The 19,377-nt window shown below is 40.0% G+C and overlaps 1 protein-coding gene across 1 annotated transcript in view; it reads left to right on the top strand.

Moving 5' to 3' along the window:
* The first annotated feature begins 336 nt into the window (after positions 1-336).
* LOC150084031 (O-acyltransferase like protein-like) overlaps positions 337-19,377 on the top strand; it is a 74,014-nt gene continuing 54,973 nt past the window's right edge. Inside the window, exons 1-2 of the mRNA XM_090375866.1 lie at positions 337-692; positions 14,608-14,825. Of these exons, the coding sequence (XP_090231992.1) occupies positions 353-692; positions 14,608-14,825 (558 nt within the window). The 5' untranslated portion in view covers positions 337-352. The remainder of the gene's footprint in view (positions 693-14,607; positions 14,826-19,377) is intronic.

Consider the following 19,377-nt stretch of genomic DNA (forward strand, 5'->3'; position numbering starts at 1 on the left):
AGAAATTTCAATTATTTTGAAGAGATTTTGAAAACAAGGTTGTTTACTGTTTTCATAGTAGGAAGGGCGGGGAAAGAGAGAGAGAAAGAGCTTTTTTGCTTTTCAGTATCACTTTTTAATATTATTTATGTCCATAATATTTCATCGTAAACCTGTTTCTTCGATATTTTATTAAAGAAGTTCTGCTTTCTCAAGGTCTCTCCAGCCGCACACGAGTTCACTAAGCGTGAGTGGATTATTTAGCAAATTCACTGTGATTCAGACACGTATTTCCAGAAAACAACACGATTAAAGGAAAAGTCTTTTTACTTTTACTAAGACCCCCAAACACTTCATTCAGTCAAATACCGCGATGGCGTACAGTTGGATTTTATGCGTTCCGTGTCTTTGGTTTATTGTTCTAGTTTGTAGCGATGACCATGCCACCACAAACATTTCCATCAACTCTCCAGTGGATTTAGAAACACAAAATGGAACTTTCGAGGTTCTCTCAATTTCGAAGGCTCCCGACAGGTACCTCGCAGCCCACATAATGACGGGGATCCTCCAACAACTGTCGGACAGTATCGGGAAAATGTTATTTCCTAAACTGATGAGAATTTTTCTAGAAGAAGAAGTATCTTCGTCGTGTGTGCAGTCCATGGTGAAATTCAGCACCTCATTACGACAGTTGAAGACGTGGGCTGTGCAGAGTAAGTCGTTTTTTCATTATCTTTAACATGTTGGGCAGATCTGTCGAGGGCCTCTGAATTTCATTAAAATCGAACAAGTAGTAAGCTGGTTTTTGTTTATTTGTTTCATAAAGTATTCTTGTATTATCCTTTGGATGTTCGGCCATTAGTCGATAAGGAAACATTTGGTCGCTGAGAATGTTTTTGGCCCAGTCTCCATTCTATAACCACACACTGTTCCTCTAAAGAGTAGTTGGTTAAAATGTGTCGAGGTTTTAAAGTTATTGGTCTCTGAACCAGCAACTTAGTTACACAAAAATGCCTTTCTTTCTGTGCGATTGAGGAAGTCGAGCAAGATCTGAAAATTGGGAAACGTAAGTGTGGACATGGAGGTGGTCTATCACGTAAACAACATTAAAGACAAGCCACTATAAAGAACAAAAGGTACTGATATCTCCTGTGCACATAAAGCTACGTTTAAAGTAGCAGTTCGTTAAGTCTCTGATAAGGAACGAAATTACTTAAAGTATGTTTGATTAAAACGTCTTTCTTATTTCGATTACACTGAAAAAATCAAAGCATATATTTTTGTTGAACCTGAAATCGGCAGCTTGCTGCTAGATTTTGTATTTTAAAAATCCCTAAATTGTCCTCGTGGGCAGCACAGTTGGTATGATCATCCTTCTCCTCACACTGGGTGGAAAGGACCTGAGTCTGAAACCCATCAATGACGCAAGGAATTTTTATGTGTGTGATGTAGGTTTGTATGTATTCTGTTATGTTCTGTCCACTTGGCAACCTAGAAGCATCAGTCACCCGGACAAATGATTCTGGGTACTCCTCCACACCATGGGAATGTGGGCTAGTTCCAATAGAGCACGTAATGTCTCAAAAGAGACTCTGACCCACCTTATGTTGCCAAAAGGTGGGCCACATTCCTCGGGGGGCCCATTCCAGAGGAAAAGTGAGGAGCGAGAGAAAGAAAAAAATATATTAAACAAAAAAATAATAAATAAACACAACCCGTGGTGCTGGTTGAAATAAAATAAAATAAAATAAAATAAAAAACATTAGTGGAAAAAAAAATAGTCTTCAATAAGGACTCTTGTATCCAGGATAATTTATATGTGGAACTGGTGACCTTTAGGATCAGTGCGGTGACAATTCTTGAGTACATCAACCAAAGAAGAAAATAAATCGAATTTTGATGCAATTATGCTGAATTCATGAGCAGCCCAGCATGCGCAGAAATTTCTGAATGTTTCCTGAAGTACCTGTTTTATCATCCAGGATAGCAGAGAAGCAAACTATTGTCCCGCTTACACAGGTTATTTGGTGGAATGTTTTGGTTCAGTACTGCGGCGTTGATTCTCTTTCTGCGAGAAAACACCTCGGAGGCAAAGTACAGAAGAGCTGAGAGATGGTTCTTATTCTGCAGAAGCATTTCCTCCCGCCCTGGAGAGAGATCTGGAACGTCATTTCGGAGCTTGACCCTAAGATACTCGTAGATTGCACAGTTAAAGAGCAGGTGACTCCAATCTTCTGCATTCCCGCAGCTGCAGAGATCGGTGTGATGCAAGCGAAACTGAAAGAGTTTTTTATTGAGAGAGCCATGTCCAATTACCAGAAAGGAAGTTTCCATAATTAAGGAGCACCAGGTTTTAACCGATTTAGAGAGTAAGAAGGTCACATCAGGCAGGAATTTTCTTGTCGCCGATCCAAGTGCGGTCGTATCCCATCTGATCTGCAAGATGCTAATTAGCCCGTTAAAGCATCTGGATTTCTCTTTTTTAGGATCTTCATTTAAATTTAGCTGGATACCAAGTAATTCTTAAGGTATTTGTTTTTTGAGTCGAAAGCAGAGGCCACGATAGATGAAAATTAGATCCAACGGAAGGGACCCCGCAATAACTTGCGCTGCAGCGGTGGAAACTGTTCTACAGACTCTGAGAATAGAGAAGAGCATGCTCCGCTGGATGAAATTCAGTTTTAACCTCATTTTGGAATTGATGGCGCGATGACACCAAGCCCTGCTGCATAGGTGAACATAGGCAGGAAAACAGCATTATAGTAGAGAAAGAGTGACTTCCTTGAGAGATTCCACTCCCCACTGGAAATTCTAATAATTCACCCTGTGAATTTTTTTGATTTTAGTACTTATGTGAATCAAATGTGGATTGAAGGAAAGCTTATGGTCAATAAAGATCCCAAGGAGTTTTGCCTCAGTGATTATAGGCAGCAGCTTGCCAAAACGTTTGACTTGGGGAGGCCGCCTGAGATCCAACTTGGATTTAAAAAGCATCATTTTTGTTTTCACTGGATTAATTTTAAGTTTGTTAGCCAATGACCAGGTGGAAAGGACAGTTAAAATCCGGTTTGAATTCACCTCCAACTGCCTGAGACCACAATTGCCAGGTCATCGGCGAAAGTAAAATTTTTGCAATTCTGGAGAAAGCGGCCCAGCCAGTCTTGAACACAATGTTCCAGATAAGGGGCCCAGGACTGAACCTTGGGGGCACCCTCGAAAACTTTTCCTAGAGATTTGAAGGAATTTTGACTTGTCAATTATTGAGCGGTCAGAGAAATAGCTTTCAAATAATTTGTTCATATCAAAGGAGCATCTAGCAGACCGGAGACGTTCAAGGGTGCTCTCCCACCAGACAGTGTCGAAGGCGCCCTCGAAGTCGACCATAATAGCTAGTTCTAATTTGGATTTAGAACTTACAGTGTGCCAGACAAAGTCAGACAAGACCTGCTCGCAAGAATGACCTGGGGTGAAGTCATATTGACAGGCAGAAAAGAGATTTTGTTGTTGAAACATGGCTGTTAGTCGAAGAGCCATAAGCCGCTTCAAAATCTTCCCTAGATTAGCAAGCAGCCCAATTGGTCTGTAGGCACGTGGATTTGAAGCAGGCTTATCTAGCTTTTTGATAAGACGGGGCAAAGAAACCTTCCAAACAGAGAGAAAGATGCCTTCCATGAGGCATTTATTGAAGAGAAAGAGCACGTAGAGAAGTCTTAATTTTAATAGCCGGATAATGAACACATATTCAATCATATCCATTCATGGGCACTTCTTCACGTTGATCTTCTTGCCCACCGAGGTAAGTTCCTGTAAAGTAAATGGCTCGGTACGTTCCTCAGTGGTGTACTTGTTATTTGCCACCCGAATTGCTATATGATCTGAAGAATCTTCAAAAGGATTAACCTTAGGAAATAAGTTGTCAAGAAGTTGGTTGATAGCGACTGTCCATCCAGAGGTTTCATGAGACTCAGTGGTAACAGTGCCGAGGACATAAGAGGTAAATGTTCTCTCCCGCGCTATCTTGTACATGAGGCCCCATAGGTTTTTGCTGTTGGATTTTTTTACAAAAACGGTCCAGGTTTCTCTTTTTCTCATTGCAATTGCTTTACTAAACGCATTCTTTTTGGCAATGTAGTCATTATATAATAGCATTAGGCCAGGTGTCGCTGATAGAACCGTCGAGCGCGGTGAACTGATTTTCGAAGAATGGTAAGTTCCGCGAGCCACCAGGACGGGAGTTTAGAGCGGATGGTCTTCTTCTTTGCTCATTTATAGGAGGCTTTTATAAGGATTGTTCAATACGTTCGGCCAGATTTTCTACAGAAGTTAAGCTGAAGCTGTCTGGAAGGTTTGATGGAAAGTCATTAGTGATGGAGGAATCAAAAGAGTCCAAGTCAACAGTTTTTGTGCAGAACCGGACGAAGTCTGGTGTTCTAGGTGAGTTGCAGTTGTTAAGTGCATCGACAGAAACGTGGAACACAATGGCTCTGTGATAGCTAAGTGTCCAATCTGGGATTGTAACCCAGTCACTGATGCGTGTATTTAAGTCACTGGTGGCGAGTGTAACGTCAATTTTCGACTCACCAGTTGAGCTGCAATAGGTGGAGAGCTGGCCCGATCGAATATGGACTGCAAGATTGTGACTTAAAATAAAGTCCTCAAAAAGAAGACTTCGGGCTTCAGAAACAGCACTGAACCAGAAATGAATATCCTGATTACCTCGGATGCATTGACATCCGAGGTAATCAGGATATTCCTACAGCAAAGGAATTTAAGCGCGAACTCCAAGAAGTTTAATGAGACGTTGAAGTCTGCAGAAGGGGAACAGTAGATTGACAGAAGCTGGAAGTAGAGAGATGAGAAGGTGATTTGCCCACAAGTCGACAGTTGTGGGCAAATCACCATGAACAACATCAACTTCTAAATCTCTGTTTAAAATTATGATGCATGTTTTACGGTCTTGAGGCACACGTACCACAAGTGTATAAATGGAATAGCCCGTAATCTTGGAGATATGCCCAAACTGACTCTTCGAGGAGTAGGGCTCCTGGATAGAGATCACGTTCACAGCGTTTTGCTCTCCAGCCAACCGAATCTCATCCGCGACGATTCGCGACCTATGTTCATTGATTTGAAGAATTTTAAGGGTTTGTAGAATGCAGGAGAAAAATGAGAGTGAACATCACCAGAAGACGTTTTATTCAGATTCACCTGAAATGCAGAGTTGTTTGGATTACTCTCCATCAGCAGTTCTGAGTCGTGTCATTTCCAGGGCACGTTGGTATTCAGGGCAGGTTGTATCTCTCACCGAGTGCTGTGAAGCCCTCTTGCGCCTCTTACAGTCAATGCAGACAGGCTGTTCGTCTTTGTGTGGGCGCACTCTGCAATGACGTGCCCAATACGGCCACAGTGACTACAGATTGGAGAGCATTTGGTTACTATCGTAAATGCTTTAAACTTGTGGGAGCCATAGCCAAGGAACACCCGTTCACGGGATTGTACTTCTTTATAGATCGTTGGTGTAAAGCTGACCAACCACGATATGATTAGTCGAGGATGAGTTTGACTTGGTCTTGAACCGGAACGTAGTGGCCACCTTTATTTCCTCGTATAAGAACCCTAAATCAATGAGGTTCTTAAAGTAAAGGTTCTCTAATTAGTCTTCATTTCCCTAAGTTTTGGGAATGCCTAGAATATAATTGCAGGATCTGATTTGATCTGATCTTTTGCGAGAAGATGTGGCGACGCCAGCAGCAGCAGCAGAGAGTGACGCAGAGGAGGAGATGGTATTGAGATCTTCCTTGGACACGGTTTCCACGATGACTCCGCCATTTCTTATCGCTCTGAGCGATTTTACTTTAACCATCTTGAGGTCACTTTTGAGCCTTTTGGATACAAACTCCTTCACCTCATAGCTAGTTTTCTGATCGCTGGTGTCATTGGCTCTCAGTAGAAGAACATTCTGTGGTGGTTTGGTTTTGCGGCCAATTTGAAGGCTGTTTGAAGCCGAGGTTGTGGACGGTTTGTTGGTACCAGAAGAAGGTGGGGAGATGCCCTCCATCAAAACTTCTACAAATGATGGAGTGTGATCTGGGATATATGAAAATGTATGTGGGTTTATAGTGAAAGTGTCTAAGACTTTTTCGAGGATGATCGCTCTGGATCCTAGCTCATCGTTGACGGCCCGCAGTTTCTCGTTGTCGATTGGCTGCTCCGTGGCAATTATCTCCAGGTTTGACCACAAGTCATGGATGACGTTCGCTGCTGTTTCTGTGAGTCCGTTTCCATTGCAATTAATAAAAGATATCTCAGTTCTTTATGCAGCTTAGAGATGATCTAGTGACGCTTATTTTCTGTATTTCTGGAATCGGAAGGAATCCCCAACCTGGAGAAAGAAATGAGTCCAGAAGCAAACGTCCAGAAGGACTTTCGACTGCCTCTAAAGGCTTTAGCTTAACTTGTTCATCTGCAGAAGCAGCAGTCTCCCACCGAGACAAAAGGAGTTTAGATGGGGAGTCCTCCGTGGCTCATTAGGCGGAATTGGGGGAAAATTATCAAATTCATCCTCACCGGATGAAGAGGAGCTGTCATTAGACGTCATTATTTGTACAATAAATATAAATCAAACCGAATCAATAATAATTCTATAAGTCTAGTCCTTGGCTGTACCTTGTCTAAAAACTCCGAAAATTTTCCAGAATATCGACTGCTTATTTTCTGAAACACTCGGTTAGTGACACAAACGAGTTATTTTATTTTATTATTTTTTCTTCTTTTTCACGTCGTGAAAGGCAGTATCCGGGGAAGAGAAGAGGCAGGGACTAAGTCTTGAAGCAATTAGTCAGGTTAGCAGCATGATGCGCATGCCGGTCTCGCAAGACAGACTGGTGCGAAAATTAGGTCAGAATTGTAAAATTTGCACATTTCAAGTGATTAACTGAGGCCAAACTCACAACGTGTTGGAACTATTTGACCTTCTGATATAGCTCGGAGGCGGTGAGGTGTTGGCGAGCACTGAAGGCCAGTAAATTCTAAAGTAAAAATTCGGGCCTTGAGACAAACAAAGACGGTAAATATGAACGCAGTATATGTAAGAAACAGATCGTGAAAAAATCGTTATTACCTAAAGGTTTAGGGACGCAATCTTCCACCACAGGTCCACAGTATAACCAGTCAGGTCACTGTACAGAAACGTTGGTGTAACTCGCATAATAAACACATGGAAACACTGCAAACTTGATGAGCACAAGATAAGCATTGTATAGTATTGGCAATTAATCAATTAAATTTATAAATCCATTTAATTTTTATTGTATAGTATCACGCCCAGATTAGACCAGCAAAGCAACTTGCGCTGTAAGATATAAAATATTTTATACAAAAGGGAGATTTATTAAAAGTAAAGCTTCTGATATAGCAATATGGGGCAGCAAAACCTTACAAGTCACGAATATTATTTAGATAATGGGCCACTCGCTAGGAATTAAATTAGACAAGGTTTATAGAAAGGGAGCGGTAAGCTGAAAGGCTAGTGGCAATAGGGGTGCACTTCAGTTCCCAGCACACAGGAATAAACCAAAAGAATGGAAACAGGTAGCAACGGCTGTTGGTAATAGGTGTTAACTCAGGAAAACAAAGGCGCAGTGACCGTACTGTCGGGACATTTCGTTGATTGGTGACATCTGCAGAAGAGACAGGAAGTAAATACGGGACAAATGCTCGAATTAGAATTAAGACTGGTGTCTAGATGTCGGTGATGGCAAGTCTTGTAAATCTTGTGAAATAAACCTGCTAAGTATAACCAGGAACAGCTGACTTCAAAGTGATGGACTGCCTGGGAAAATTACAAATTTATTAAAATGAGGAGTTGGATAGAGCACTGAAGAGACAGCTTGAGAAAAGATAAAATGGGCGAATAGGATAGAGTGAAAGTTTGATAAAATGAGAAGATTGGTTAAGACCAATCTTCTCATTTCATAATCTTCATAAAAAACATGGAAAAAGAAAAAGCCCCTTTTGATGAAGACATCGACTCCCGATGTCCCAGACGGTAGGAAGCAGCCCCCGTATCGAAACTAACTGGTGGTGAGGGCAAAGTGCCAGCCCTATTAGAAGGAGCAAAGCCGAAAAATGAGTAGTCCGATCAGGTGGAGAAAGGACGCCAGACCCATGCAGCCAAGAGTTCCGGAAAATTATCTGAAGCAGATTCAGGAAAAAGAAGATGATGGAGATTCTCAGAAGACAGTCTGGAGAGCCTAAGATGGAAACTTGAAACCTCCCTGGAAAAGAAAGGAACAAGATAGAAGTAGGTGAGCGATATATTAAGTATACTAAGTTAACAAGAAGGACTGTTAGTGAAATAGTATAGTAATTAATTGAAAAGGGGAGAGCACTAGAAAGTAAAATGAAAGATCAATTATCTCTAAGGTAGATATACTAACAGAGTTTATTATGTTAAAAAGAGTTAATGTGTAATGCAAGGGAAACGAAGGAATGAGTAATAGATTAAATTGATGTACAAATAGCTATAATGTGTTAGAAGGGTAGTAAAGTTTATAAAGAGGAATTCTGAATATGTTTTAATGATAGATAATTGAGTTATATGAGCAACTCTGAATATAGTGTTTAATTGATGAAGATTTGTTGGTTTATCTGAAAGTCTAATAACAAATAGAGACTTTAGGAAAGTTATGATTGGTCTACAAGTATATTGTAACAGTGTGGTGAGAACACAGAGCTGAATGATGAATGTAGCATATTTTATTGTTAATATATGAAACAGAATTGTATCCAGGAGTAAGTGGAATAGATATAGTGAATTTATAAGTGTTAGGAGTTAGTTAGGGCAAGAAGAATGAATCAAGTGTTTTCTAATAGTGGTTAACTCAGATTAGCTAGTGAAGGGAAACAGGAATAAGAATAATATATGCAAGGTATCTCTGATTTAACTTTGTATGTCATATTGCATACTATCTAGTTCAATTGTATCTCATGTTGTATATTTATATGTAAATAAACATTGTTATTTATTAATTAGTGAGTTTGCTTTTCTTGAACACTCAGCCTTTCCCAAGGGAATTATACATAATTGAGAAGTTCCCTTGAATCTGGAATTCTCCTGTGAAGCAAAATCAGATGTGTACGTGAGGGTGTAAGATTAAGAGGTCTGTATAGCTATAAGGGAACAAAACAAAATAAGGAATATTTAATAATATTATTATTATTAATATTCAAATAAAATTAAAGAAGAGTAAAAAACATATATATAAAAGACTCCCTAAATTTCCTCCCCCCCCACAGCGCAAGTAATGAAAGTGCTGTGGATCGCGAGAGATCCGTAGCGGCCCATTCTTCAATGCATCACAGTCTAAAAAAATAGGCAAAATGCAACTTGTTTGCGGACTCTCGAATAAGACATGATGTATCCAGGGTGGATGTCTTTGTCTGTTTGCGTGGTGCAGAGAATATGAAGAAATTAGGCGCCAACTTAGCGTTCTGATGGGTGTCTATGAGAGCTTGAAGAGTCTGGTGGATGGCCTGAAAGGAATTAAAATGGGAGGCCCATCAAGTTCTCAACTGCCTAACGCAACGCCAGAGCACACTCTTATGGACTAGGCAACACAGCGGCAACTTTTAGGGAAGAATGCGCTGGTCCCACAGGGGTTAGTTACTGTCGGTGACTCAATTGTCAGGGAACCGAGAAATGTATTGTGCAAAAAGAGTAGTCTACCAGGGGCAAAAGTTGATGACGTTATAGAGCAGATATCATCTTTGAAGGGCACAAAAGGTGATATCATTGTAGAAGTTGGCACTAATGACATTAATTGTAGGAGATCTGCGGATTTACTTAACAAGTACTGATCAATGCTGAAAAAAAAGTCGCGAATTAGGGTTAAAGTGCGGGTTAAGACATCCATGTTGGATATTATTGGATATCAGAGACGTGATGCCCCTCAGATATAAGGAATGAAGAATTGGAATTTGGGGAGTACCGAAAGGATAGGAAGAAATGTGTACAGAAAGGGGAAGATATGAAGAAATGTGTACTGAAATGTGTACGGAAATGATGGACAGGATAGGAAGGGAGGAGGGGTTATGCTGTTAGTTGAGAAACACAAAATCTAAGGCAGTGCATCCAGTTTACATAGATGGACAGTGCAATGTTGAGTCAGTTTGTTGTGACATAAGCAAATCAATGAACGATTATACAGAGAAATAGAGTGGATCAGTAAACCAGAATGTCTTGTAATGAGGGGATTTTCACTTTCCAGATATAGACCGGAACTTGTGGGTTGGTCACTTGCACAATAGCAAAGCTTTTGTGGATTTACTGGGTCATTGTTTTCTGCAGCAGAATGTTCGAGAGGCAAAAAGAGGGAGTAACACACTTGATCTGGTTATTAGCAGTGATTATTCATTCATTAAGAATTTAGAGGTAAAGGAACCACTAGGTGGCAGTGATCACAGTGTACTGATGTGAGATTTACTTAAAGATGAAACTACTATCAGGGGTAAAGTGAAGGGTTTTTGCTTTCGTAAAGGCGACTACCGTGGTCTCTGAGACTTTTTAGGTTCTATACAGTCGGACCAACTGATGATGTTACCAAAGCAAATTCTAAATGGGAAGCATTCAAGAAAGTAATCTTGGAAGCTACTAGGCTTTTTGTTCCAACTAAGAAATACTGCTCTAAGTTCAGTCCCAAATGGATGTCAAATGAACTAATGAGACTCGTGGCAGAGAAGAAAAATGCATGGGATGCATATAAATTGTCAGACGACACAGAAGCCTATGGTACAAACAAGCTAGTCTGTAATCAAGTCACAAAAGAGGTTAGGGCGGCGAAGGAAGATTATGAAAAATCTTTGGCAAAGGATTCAAAGAAAAGCAGCAAAAACTTCTTTACTTATATAAACTTTAAAAGGAAGGGGATGAATCACATTAGTTCACTTGATATCAGTGGTTTAACTGTATACGATCATTCTCAGATAGCTGCCAAATTAAGTGAGTATTTTCATCTACTTTCACACATCAGAAGTTACTCAAAGAGGAGAGGTCCATTTGCTTATCAAACTCTAACAGGGAGTTAAATGATTTTGTAATAACTGAGCGCAAAATGGAGGAGGCATTTTTGAAATTAAACATAAGAAACGCAATTGGATTGGAGTAGATCTATCCCATTATATTAAAGGAGGCTGCAAAAGAAAGTAAGCAAACCCTTAGCCATAATTATGAGAGCATACTTAGACTCAGGTGAAGTCCCCATCGACTGGAGATGTGCAAATGTATCTTCAATTCACAAAGGGGGATCAAAGGGATTCAAAGGGATCAAAGCTCAATACTGATGGGATTCGTCCTCTTGCTCATGTTACAAACCTGAAGGGACACAGTTTCAAACTGAGGAAAGAGAGTTGTAGAATAGATGTGCATAGGTTTGCCTTTAGCCAGCGGGTGGTTGTTTGCTCGAACAAACTTCCCTCTGTCGTTGTAGAAGTTGACAGCTTAAATAAATTCAAGGCAGAACTAGACAAACATTGGAATGAATGGATCAGTGAAATGGGAATTTTTTTTTTTGGCTGATGCTGTATAAGCTTGCTTTCTTGCATCATGTGCCTATTCTAATACCCTGAGCCTGAGTTTAATCCAGTGTATAAGTAATCCAGTTTGCGGCCATGTATAATTGATAGCAGGATAGAATCTTTCATATTTTTATATAAAATAACCTATTGTTAAAAATAAAAAAAATAAATACATAAAAACGTTTTTATTTGAAAAAAATTCTAACTTCTATTTTGAAGTCTGTTTTTGGCCTTTGTAGGCCGACCTACCCAAAGCATGTGATTTGTTCATTCTGATGTATTACCATTTGATTTTGACAGAGATGGGCAAACGTTGTGGCCAACAGCTCTGGAAAGAGACCAAAATGTTCGGCCACCATTTCGACAAGAAACAAGTTTTCTGCTTATGCTTAGCCTGTTCGAAATCTAGTTTGGACTGGTTAATAATTGCTTTACAATTCTTGCAACTTTGGTGTAAGAAAAAAAATTAACATGGACGTTTGGATACAAGCCAATTGCGATATACAACGTTCTTCTCATGAACAGCCTTAGCACATTTATGAAAGCCAAGGTTAAGATAAAGGACGAGATTTTAAGGTGCAGGGTGTAATACAGGAATCCCTACAAGAATAATTTCGCTGACACGATCTGAGCAAACGTTGTCAACAGAAGATTTAAAACATTAATTCCACCAATAGCAGAAGAGAAATGTAGTAGATTATCCCGTTTTGCATTCCTGTAATGTCTAATAGGATTTTGAAAATGGCCAAGAGAGACAGGGTCCATTGGAGAAGAGACCAACGCCAATTGTGAGATGAGGTGATTAGAAGACTATTTATCTCGAAGGTGTGCTTAGAAGGATTGCTTGTGAGAAAAAGACCAAGCATGTTGTCTGCGCGATTAGGATGTTTATAATTCCAGAAGCCTCACATCAAGACCTGCTATGTCGGCGTAACTAGAAAACGGAAGCCAACGGGAGTTGTGAACATTAAAATCACCATGGAAAATTTCCTCGCCGTTAGGAAAGTTGGACTTGAGAAAAACAAATCTAAAAATTAGAAATTCGAAGAGATCCAAGTGATTAGTAGAGTTGGAAGAACGATAGAGACAATAAATTAATTTGGCATGCCGTTGCAGAGAGATTTTTAAGACAGAAATGATCCAAAAGAGGAGATTGCAAATTATTAAATCTCTGAAAGGCAATACCGGAACCGACATATATGGAACAACCTTCCATATAAATGATAAATACCACATTTGAAGAGAAAGGAATTATGCAGCGAAATATTCGGTTAAATTAGATAAACAGTAGTTGAATCGAATAGATCAATTGGAACTGACGGAATCAAGTCAGAGATGACATTTGATTGCTTTATATTGTGTTTTTCCGGGAATTTAAAAATAAATACTGCCCATTGCCTATTTCTTTGGTGTGAAGTTCATCGACGGGGGAAGATAATATCATTTTAAAAATTGTTTGCTCGCTATTTTCTGCACTGTTCACACCATTTATTACGTATTTTAGCAATTTTAGTCTGTGCGAGACGCACAGTGGCATCGTCTCGGGTCTTTGAAAAGGACTGTGGAAAAGATCGGATTTGGAACCCTGGAATATCGCGAGAAACGTTTATGGGCTTTTTATCGTCCTTTGCTGAGTTAATCGGTCTCGGGCTTACATACCAAAGTCACCCTCCGTTAAAACTGGGATTTTCGTCCAGCAAAACAAGCAAATCAACCAGAAAACAAGCGCAAAGCACGAACCTAATGAATCATATTCCAAGTGGCCTTAGTACGATATATAGTTATACTTTTAGAGTGCTGAAACGCCACAAACTATCACGTGTTCCCTTAAGTCTAAACTAGATGCGCATAGAAGTTATCGTTGTTTTTGAAGCGTTTTTATTGGGCTCATTAGGAACTTAGACCATATTACGACGTATTCAATTTGTCTGAAATTTAAGTGTGCTCTGTGGTGGAATTGAAAAACCCCGGTTTTTCTGGTGGCAAAAACCATACTACCTCCTTCAGACCGACTAACTCAGCCACGTTGTGAAAAAGACTCGCAAGAATTCCTCGGGATTCGAACTCTGGATTTTTCCAACCGGTGTGGAGCTGAATGTGCGAACTTTATAGAATTAAAGATACAGATCTGCAAATCGGATTTCAAAAGTTATCACGAAGGATGTTTGCAAGCTACATAATAGATCATAAGTGACCTCGTGGGTAGCACAGCTAATAGAATCCCCGTCCTCCCCACACCGGGTGGAAAAGACCTGAGTTCGAGTCCCGTCACGGATTTTTATGTGCCTTTTTCACAACTTGGCTGTTGTAAAAAAGGTAATAGAAAGGTCTCAATCAGTCATATACCAAATGACTGATTGAAATGTTTTTTGGCATTTCAGAACCTACGACAAAACGAAAAGAAATACGGTCCCAGTTGGCTGAGGGTCACCAACACTTCTGAATGAAAGTTTGGAAAAGCATCACTTGATCTGTTAATTCTCGGTTCCATCTTTTTCGAAATGATCGAAGGACTAGAAAAATGGAAAAGGTAGCATAAGCCCATGAAACCATCCCACCAGGTGTCAAAAATGCAGAGCTGGTGGTGGCGCTGTAATTGTGTGGGGAGTGCTTTGGTAGTACATATTTTTCCTATTAATACCAATAAAGTGACATTTGGATGCCACAGATTAAGTGGACATTGTTCCCGATTGGGCATATCCCTTCATAATTGCAATGTGTATATTTGTGAATGGGTACTGTCACTAGGATTATGCCTTTGTCACAAGGTCGGAATTCAATGAACTGCGATACGCTTTGAACATCTCTTTGAGTCATTGTCACGTTGGATCCAGGCTGCTTTGAGAGATGAGCGGGGATCTGCTTAACATGGGGACCTCTTAATATAGTAGTAACTCGTTGTACACACATTTTTTATTACAGATACTTGATAATAATTTGGATTTAACGATTAGTGCTGTTCTTAATAATTCTTCTTAGAGTATATATGTAAGCCATAGTTTTTCAATGAATCTCTAATGCGAAAAGATAAGGTATACTTTGATTCTTTTACAGTGCTGGATGCTACAGGAAAGATTCCAAGCGGAGTACTGTATGGAGACATCACCGAATTTGGATCGTATGACGAGTGTGTCGAAATCAGAGTTCCAAAGCGAAATGGCGAAGAAGACTTCCGTGGTCAATACTGTACCGTGGTTATTAACTTCCCACTTCTGCCTTTTACCCCCAATATCAGTGTTGGCCCACTCATTACCAACCACCCCAATGAACCGGTAAGATCTCACAGCTGTACAGAAATTGGTTGAACATATAAACTTATGCGATTTATGGATATATTGCACATTCGCAGATGAATTTATTCTTGTATGGCCTTTATATGAATTTTTTTCTTTATATGAATTGTATGATTTCATCTTTCTGTATTCACATAAAGATGATTTTTTTGATTCCTTAAAATCTGGATAACAACCAAACAAATTTTGGTTTCCATCTGAGAATTAAATTTTGATTTGCGGCGCTGAATGAAGTGGATTCACAATGAATAAAGTGCAATACAGATCAGCGGTTCGGGTACTCACCCAGAGGGAAAACACCCAAAACTATCTATGAAAAAATGGTTGCTCCTTATAGAGAAGACTTCCCGGGTTATAGTATTATTATGTATTGATATATACAATTCAAATGTTAAAGAACCGCAGTACAAGATGAAGAAATCTTAGGAAGCCCAGCAAATGCTGTTAGAGAAGTCTTGTAAAAATGGAAGTATTAATCCTGTAACATCGGTGTATTAGCGTAAAAGAACTGGCTGCAGAGCTCCAAATTAGGATGGGGTATGTGGAGCACATCATCCAGCAACAGATGCGTATGGGTAGTATCTGTAGATGTGTTCTGATCCCTCCCAGAAGGTGGAAAGGACAGAATGTGCTCATGAAAAGTTGTCAATGTTCCAGGAAAAGTAGGAAGAGTTATCTTCACGGTTAGTCACCACGGATGACCTTGAATCCCTTACTATGATCCCTAAACTGAACAAATATTAAAACAATGGAATCATGCAGAGTCACCACCCTCAAAAAAAGCAAAGGTGCTACGAAGGTGATAGCTGTATCAGTATTTTTGGATTAGCATAGTATTACTAAAAGATTACCTTCAAACGAGCTGTACGGTGATGGAAAAGTATTATTCCAACCTCTTCACAAAGCGATTGCCTGCTATAAAAGAAAAAAGACAGGAAAAGCTTGTCAAAAGGAGGACATTTGCTCCACGATAATGTCCCTGCACGATTCTTGTATGTTGCCGTGAGGGGTGCCAACGAATGCGGATTTGAAATATTTCCGCATCCTGTTTATTCCATTGACCTTGCACCTTCGGAATTCTTTCGTTTTATTGCCCTGAAGTCCTTCCTTTGGAAACCGCTTTACAGATGATGAAGTGATTGCCGTTGCCGAGTAGTGGTTTGAAGGGCAATTAGAGGACAAAGCTGGCTGCGGAAGTGTATTGAGATTTGGCAAATATGCGCTATTTTGCGTAATGACTGTTAAAAAAGTGTAATACATGAAGTTTGTTACAATCTTCTGTCGCAACTACTTCTGGGCGAATACAAATCTTTTTTTGAACCCACCCCCTTCTCCTACTATTTAAACTCATGTTACCCTATCAAACTTTCCCAACACACCACCCATTACACTGACTAATGCAAAAGAGGTATGAAAACCGGGAATAGGTTTAGAAGTTTTTTTTTTTTTTTTTATGAAAACCCCAAAGACGACAGCTATTAGAACATATAGTACTTAGTACCGTCCTTGAGATCGAGGTTGGGAAGACGAAAGAAGATATTTGTTGACATTGGACTTACGTAGACTGTAAGTTTCAGGAAATATGTGTGAAGGAAGGTTGTACCAGATAAACGGCAGTTGAATGAATAAACGAGGAAGATGAAAAGTTGGTTCTGTGAGTTTGAAGTTGGACAATAAATGGATGTTTGCTGGGGCTGGCACGTGTTCGGACTGTTTTGAAAGAGAGAGCGGGAATTATAGAAGCCAATTCAGAAGAACAGTGCCCATGGAAGTATCTGTAGAAGAGGCATGAAGCAGAAACAGTACATCTATGACACAGCGAGTGGAGAGACTTTGTTAAAGAGGATTCATTAATTAACCTACTTGACCTCTTCTGAATGGAATCAAGAAGCTGAGAGAGGTTTGGGGGGCACCACCCCAGATGTGGGAATAACATTCCATGGTAGGGCTGATTTGCGATTTGTACAGAGTGAGCAGATGTTTGGAAGAAAAGTAACGCCGAGAGCGAAAGAGAAAACCAAGTTTTTCAGATGCAGAGGAAGCAATATTTGTAATGTGCTTGTGCCAAGAGAGATTAGAAGTCAGGGTAATCCCCAAAGGAGATATATCATTTTGCCTAGAAATCGGAGTGTCACCAAAGATAATCACAGGAGCAGAAAAATCCTTTTTGAGAGATATAAGACAAGTCTGAGTTTTAGAAGGGTTGAAATCAACTAAGTTGTCTTTGCCCCATTGGAGAATTACCTGAAGATCGGCATTTAAGGAATTGGTAGCAGATTTTCGAGAAGTTGAAGCTGATTGAGCAGGACAAGGTTTCTCAAAATGGAAAGTTGAATGCAATGTGCTATCATCGGCACAACTATGGATAGGATTTCCAGTCAATGGTAGAAAGTCATTAATATACAAGAGGAAAAGAGTGGGGGAAAGAACTGAACCTTGGGGGACACCGGTATTAGTGGAGAAATTAGGAGACAGAGAACCACCTACCATCACCCTCAGTGATCGATCAGAGAGAAAACTGGATAACCAATTACTAAAAACAGTTGGCAAACCATGAGATGGAAGCTTGTGAAACACATGTAGTTGTATTTCACCGAACCTTTCCATTGAATTATTCCATAAATGGGTAACATAAGCAAGAATATCACCAGTGGATCGACACTGACAGAATAAATACTGGCGATCGTTGATCAGACGGGAGGTTTCTAGTTAGTTTAAAATTTGGCGGTTAATTGATTTCTCCATTACTTTAGAAAGAGTAGAAGTAATTGCAATGGGACGATAATTGAAGTGAGAGATTTGCCACCCTTTTTAGGAAGTGGCTGGATATGAGTAAATCTCCAAGCAGAAGGAAAAACACCTTTGGAATATGAAAATGAAAAAAGGCGGCAAAGAAACGGAGTAAGTTCGGGAGCACAGGTTTTGAGAACAAGTGGAGAATTACCATCAAGATCTGGAGCTTTCTTAGCATCAAGATTCGTCAAAATCCTTCTGACATCCTTTTGACGGAAGACCACAGGAGGAATTGAATGGAGCGTGTTGGGAATGGTGGGAGATTTTTTACCAAGATCATTAATACATGACTTGGAAGAAAAATGGGATGCTAGCAGGTCAATTTTATCCTTGGCTGAAGTGACAAAAGAACCATCTGGTTTGGACAGAGGTGGAAGCAGAGATGGGCAAAAGTTGCGGCCAATAGCTTTGGCAAGAGACCAGAATGCTCGCCTACCATTAGGGCAGGAAGCAAGTTTTCTACTCTTAGTCTGTTCAAACTCTAGTTTGGACTGATTAATAACTGCTTTACAATTGTTGCGAGCTTTGGTGTAGGCAGAAAATGAAACTGAAGAATTAGAATTAAGCCAATTACGATATGCAATTCTTCTTTTGGACAGGCTTAGCGCATTTATTGGAAAACAAAGGTTTAGATAAAGGACGAGATTTTAAAGTGGAGTGTGGGATAAAGGATTCAATTCCTGCAAGAATAATTTCACTGACACGATCTGAGGAAACGTTGACATCAGAAGTTTTGAAACAGTAATCCGACCAAGGAAAAGAAGAAAAGAAGTCTCAGGTCATCCCATTTTGCATTCTTGTAATGCCAAACAAGACGAGGTTGGGAATAGTCATGACATAAAGGTTCCTTTGGAGAAAAGACAATCACCAAGTTTTGATCTGAAGTGCCTAAAGGACCTCTCACTTCGACCGTGTACTTTGGAAGGGTTGTTTGTGAGAAAACGATCAAGCGTATTGTCTGTATGGTTAAGATACAGACGATAGCCATACAGACGTGTAGTCTGAATGGCTATTCTTGTCTGTAAATGAACAATCTGCGCAAGGTCACTAGTAATTGCAAAAGGCTCAGCATCTCGACCAGCTGGGTCAATGTGTCTAGAAAACGGAAGCCAGCTAGAATTGTGGACATTAAAATCACCAAGGAAAATTACTTCACTCTTAGGAAATTCCACTGGAGAAAGTCAAGTTGCAACGAGAGGAAGTCAAAGAGCTCCAAGTGATTATTAGAGTTGGGAGAACGGTAGAGGCAACAGGTGAATTTGACACAATGAGGTAGAGAGATTGTAAGCCAGAGAAGATCAGAGACAGGAGATTCCAAATTGCCAGGTCTCTGACAGGGAATATCAGAACGAACATATGCACAAGTACCACCTTTGAGGCGAAAGGAATCATACAGAGAATAATTTGGGCATCTCGGATGAGCAGTAGCTGAACCAACTGATAACTGAGATTCTGTCAGAAAACGTACATGGGGTTTGGGAGACTGCAAGTGGAAATGGACATCGTTGAGGTTAGAATTGAGACCACGTATATTTGTGAAATGAATTAGGAAGTGCTTGGGAGGTTTAGATCTTTTCGCAGATAAGTTTGCTCTATTAGTTTGACAATTCATGGTGTATTCAATAGTAAGAAAAAGTTGGTGGGACATGCTGTAGGAAGTAATGAAATTTTTGAATATGGCGTACATATGGTGAGAATATACCCAGATCCTTGACATAACGTGGCCTCGACAATGCTC

Source organism: Mastigoproctus giganteus, chromosome 6 (assembly GCF_048544385.1).
Source record: "Mastigoproctus giganteus isolate SK-2022 chromosome 6, ASM4854438v1, whole genome shotgun sequence".
Lineage (NCBI taxonomy): Eukaryota > Metazoa > Arthropoda > Arachnida > Uropygi > Thelyphonidae > Mastigoproctus > Mastigoproctus giganteus.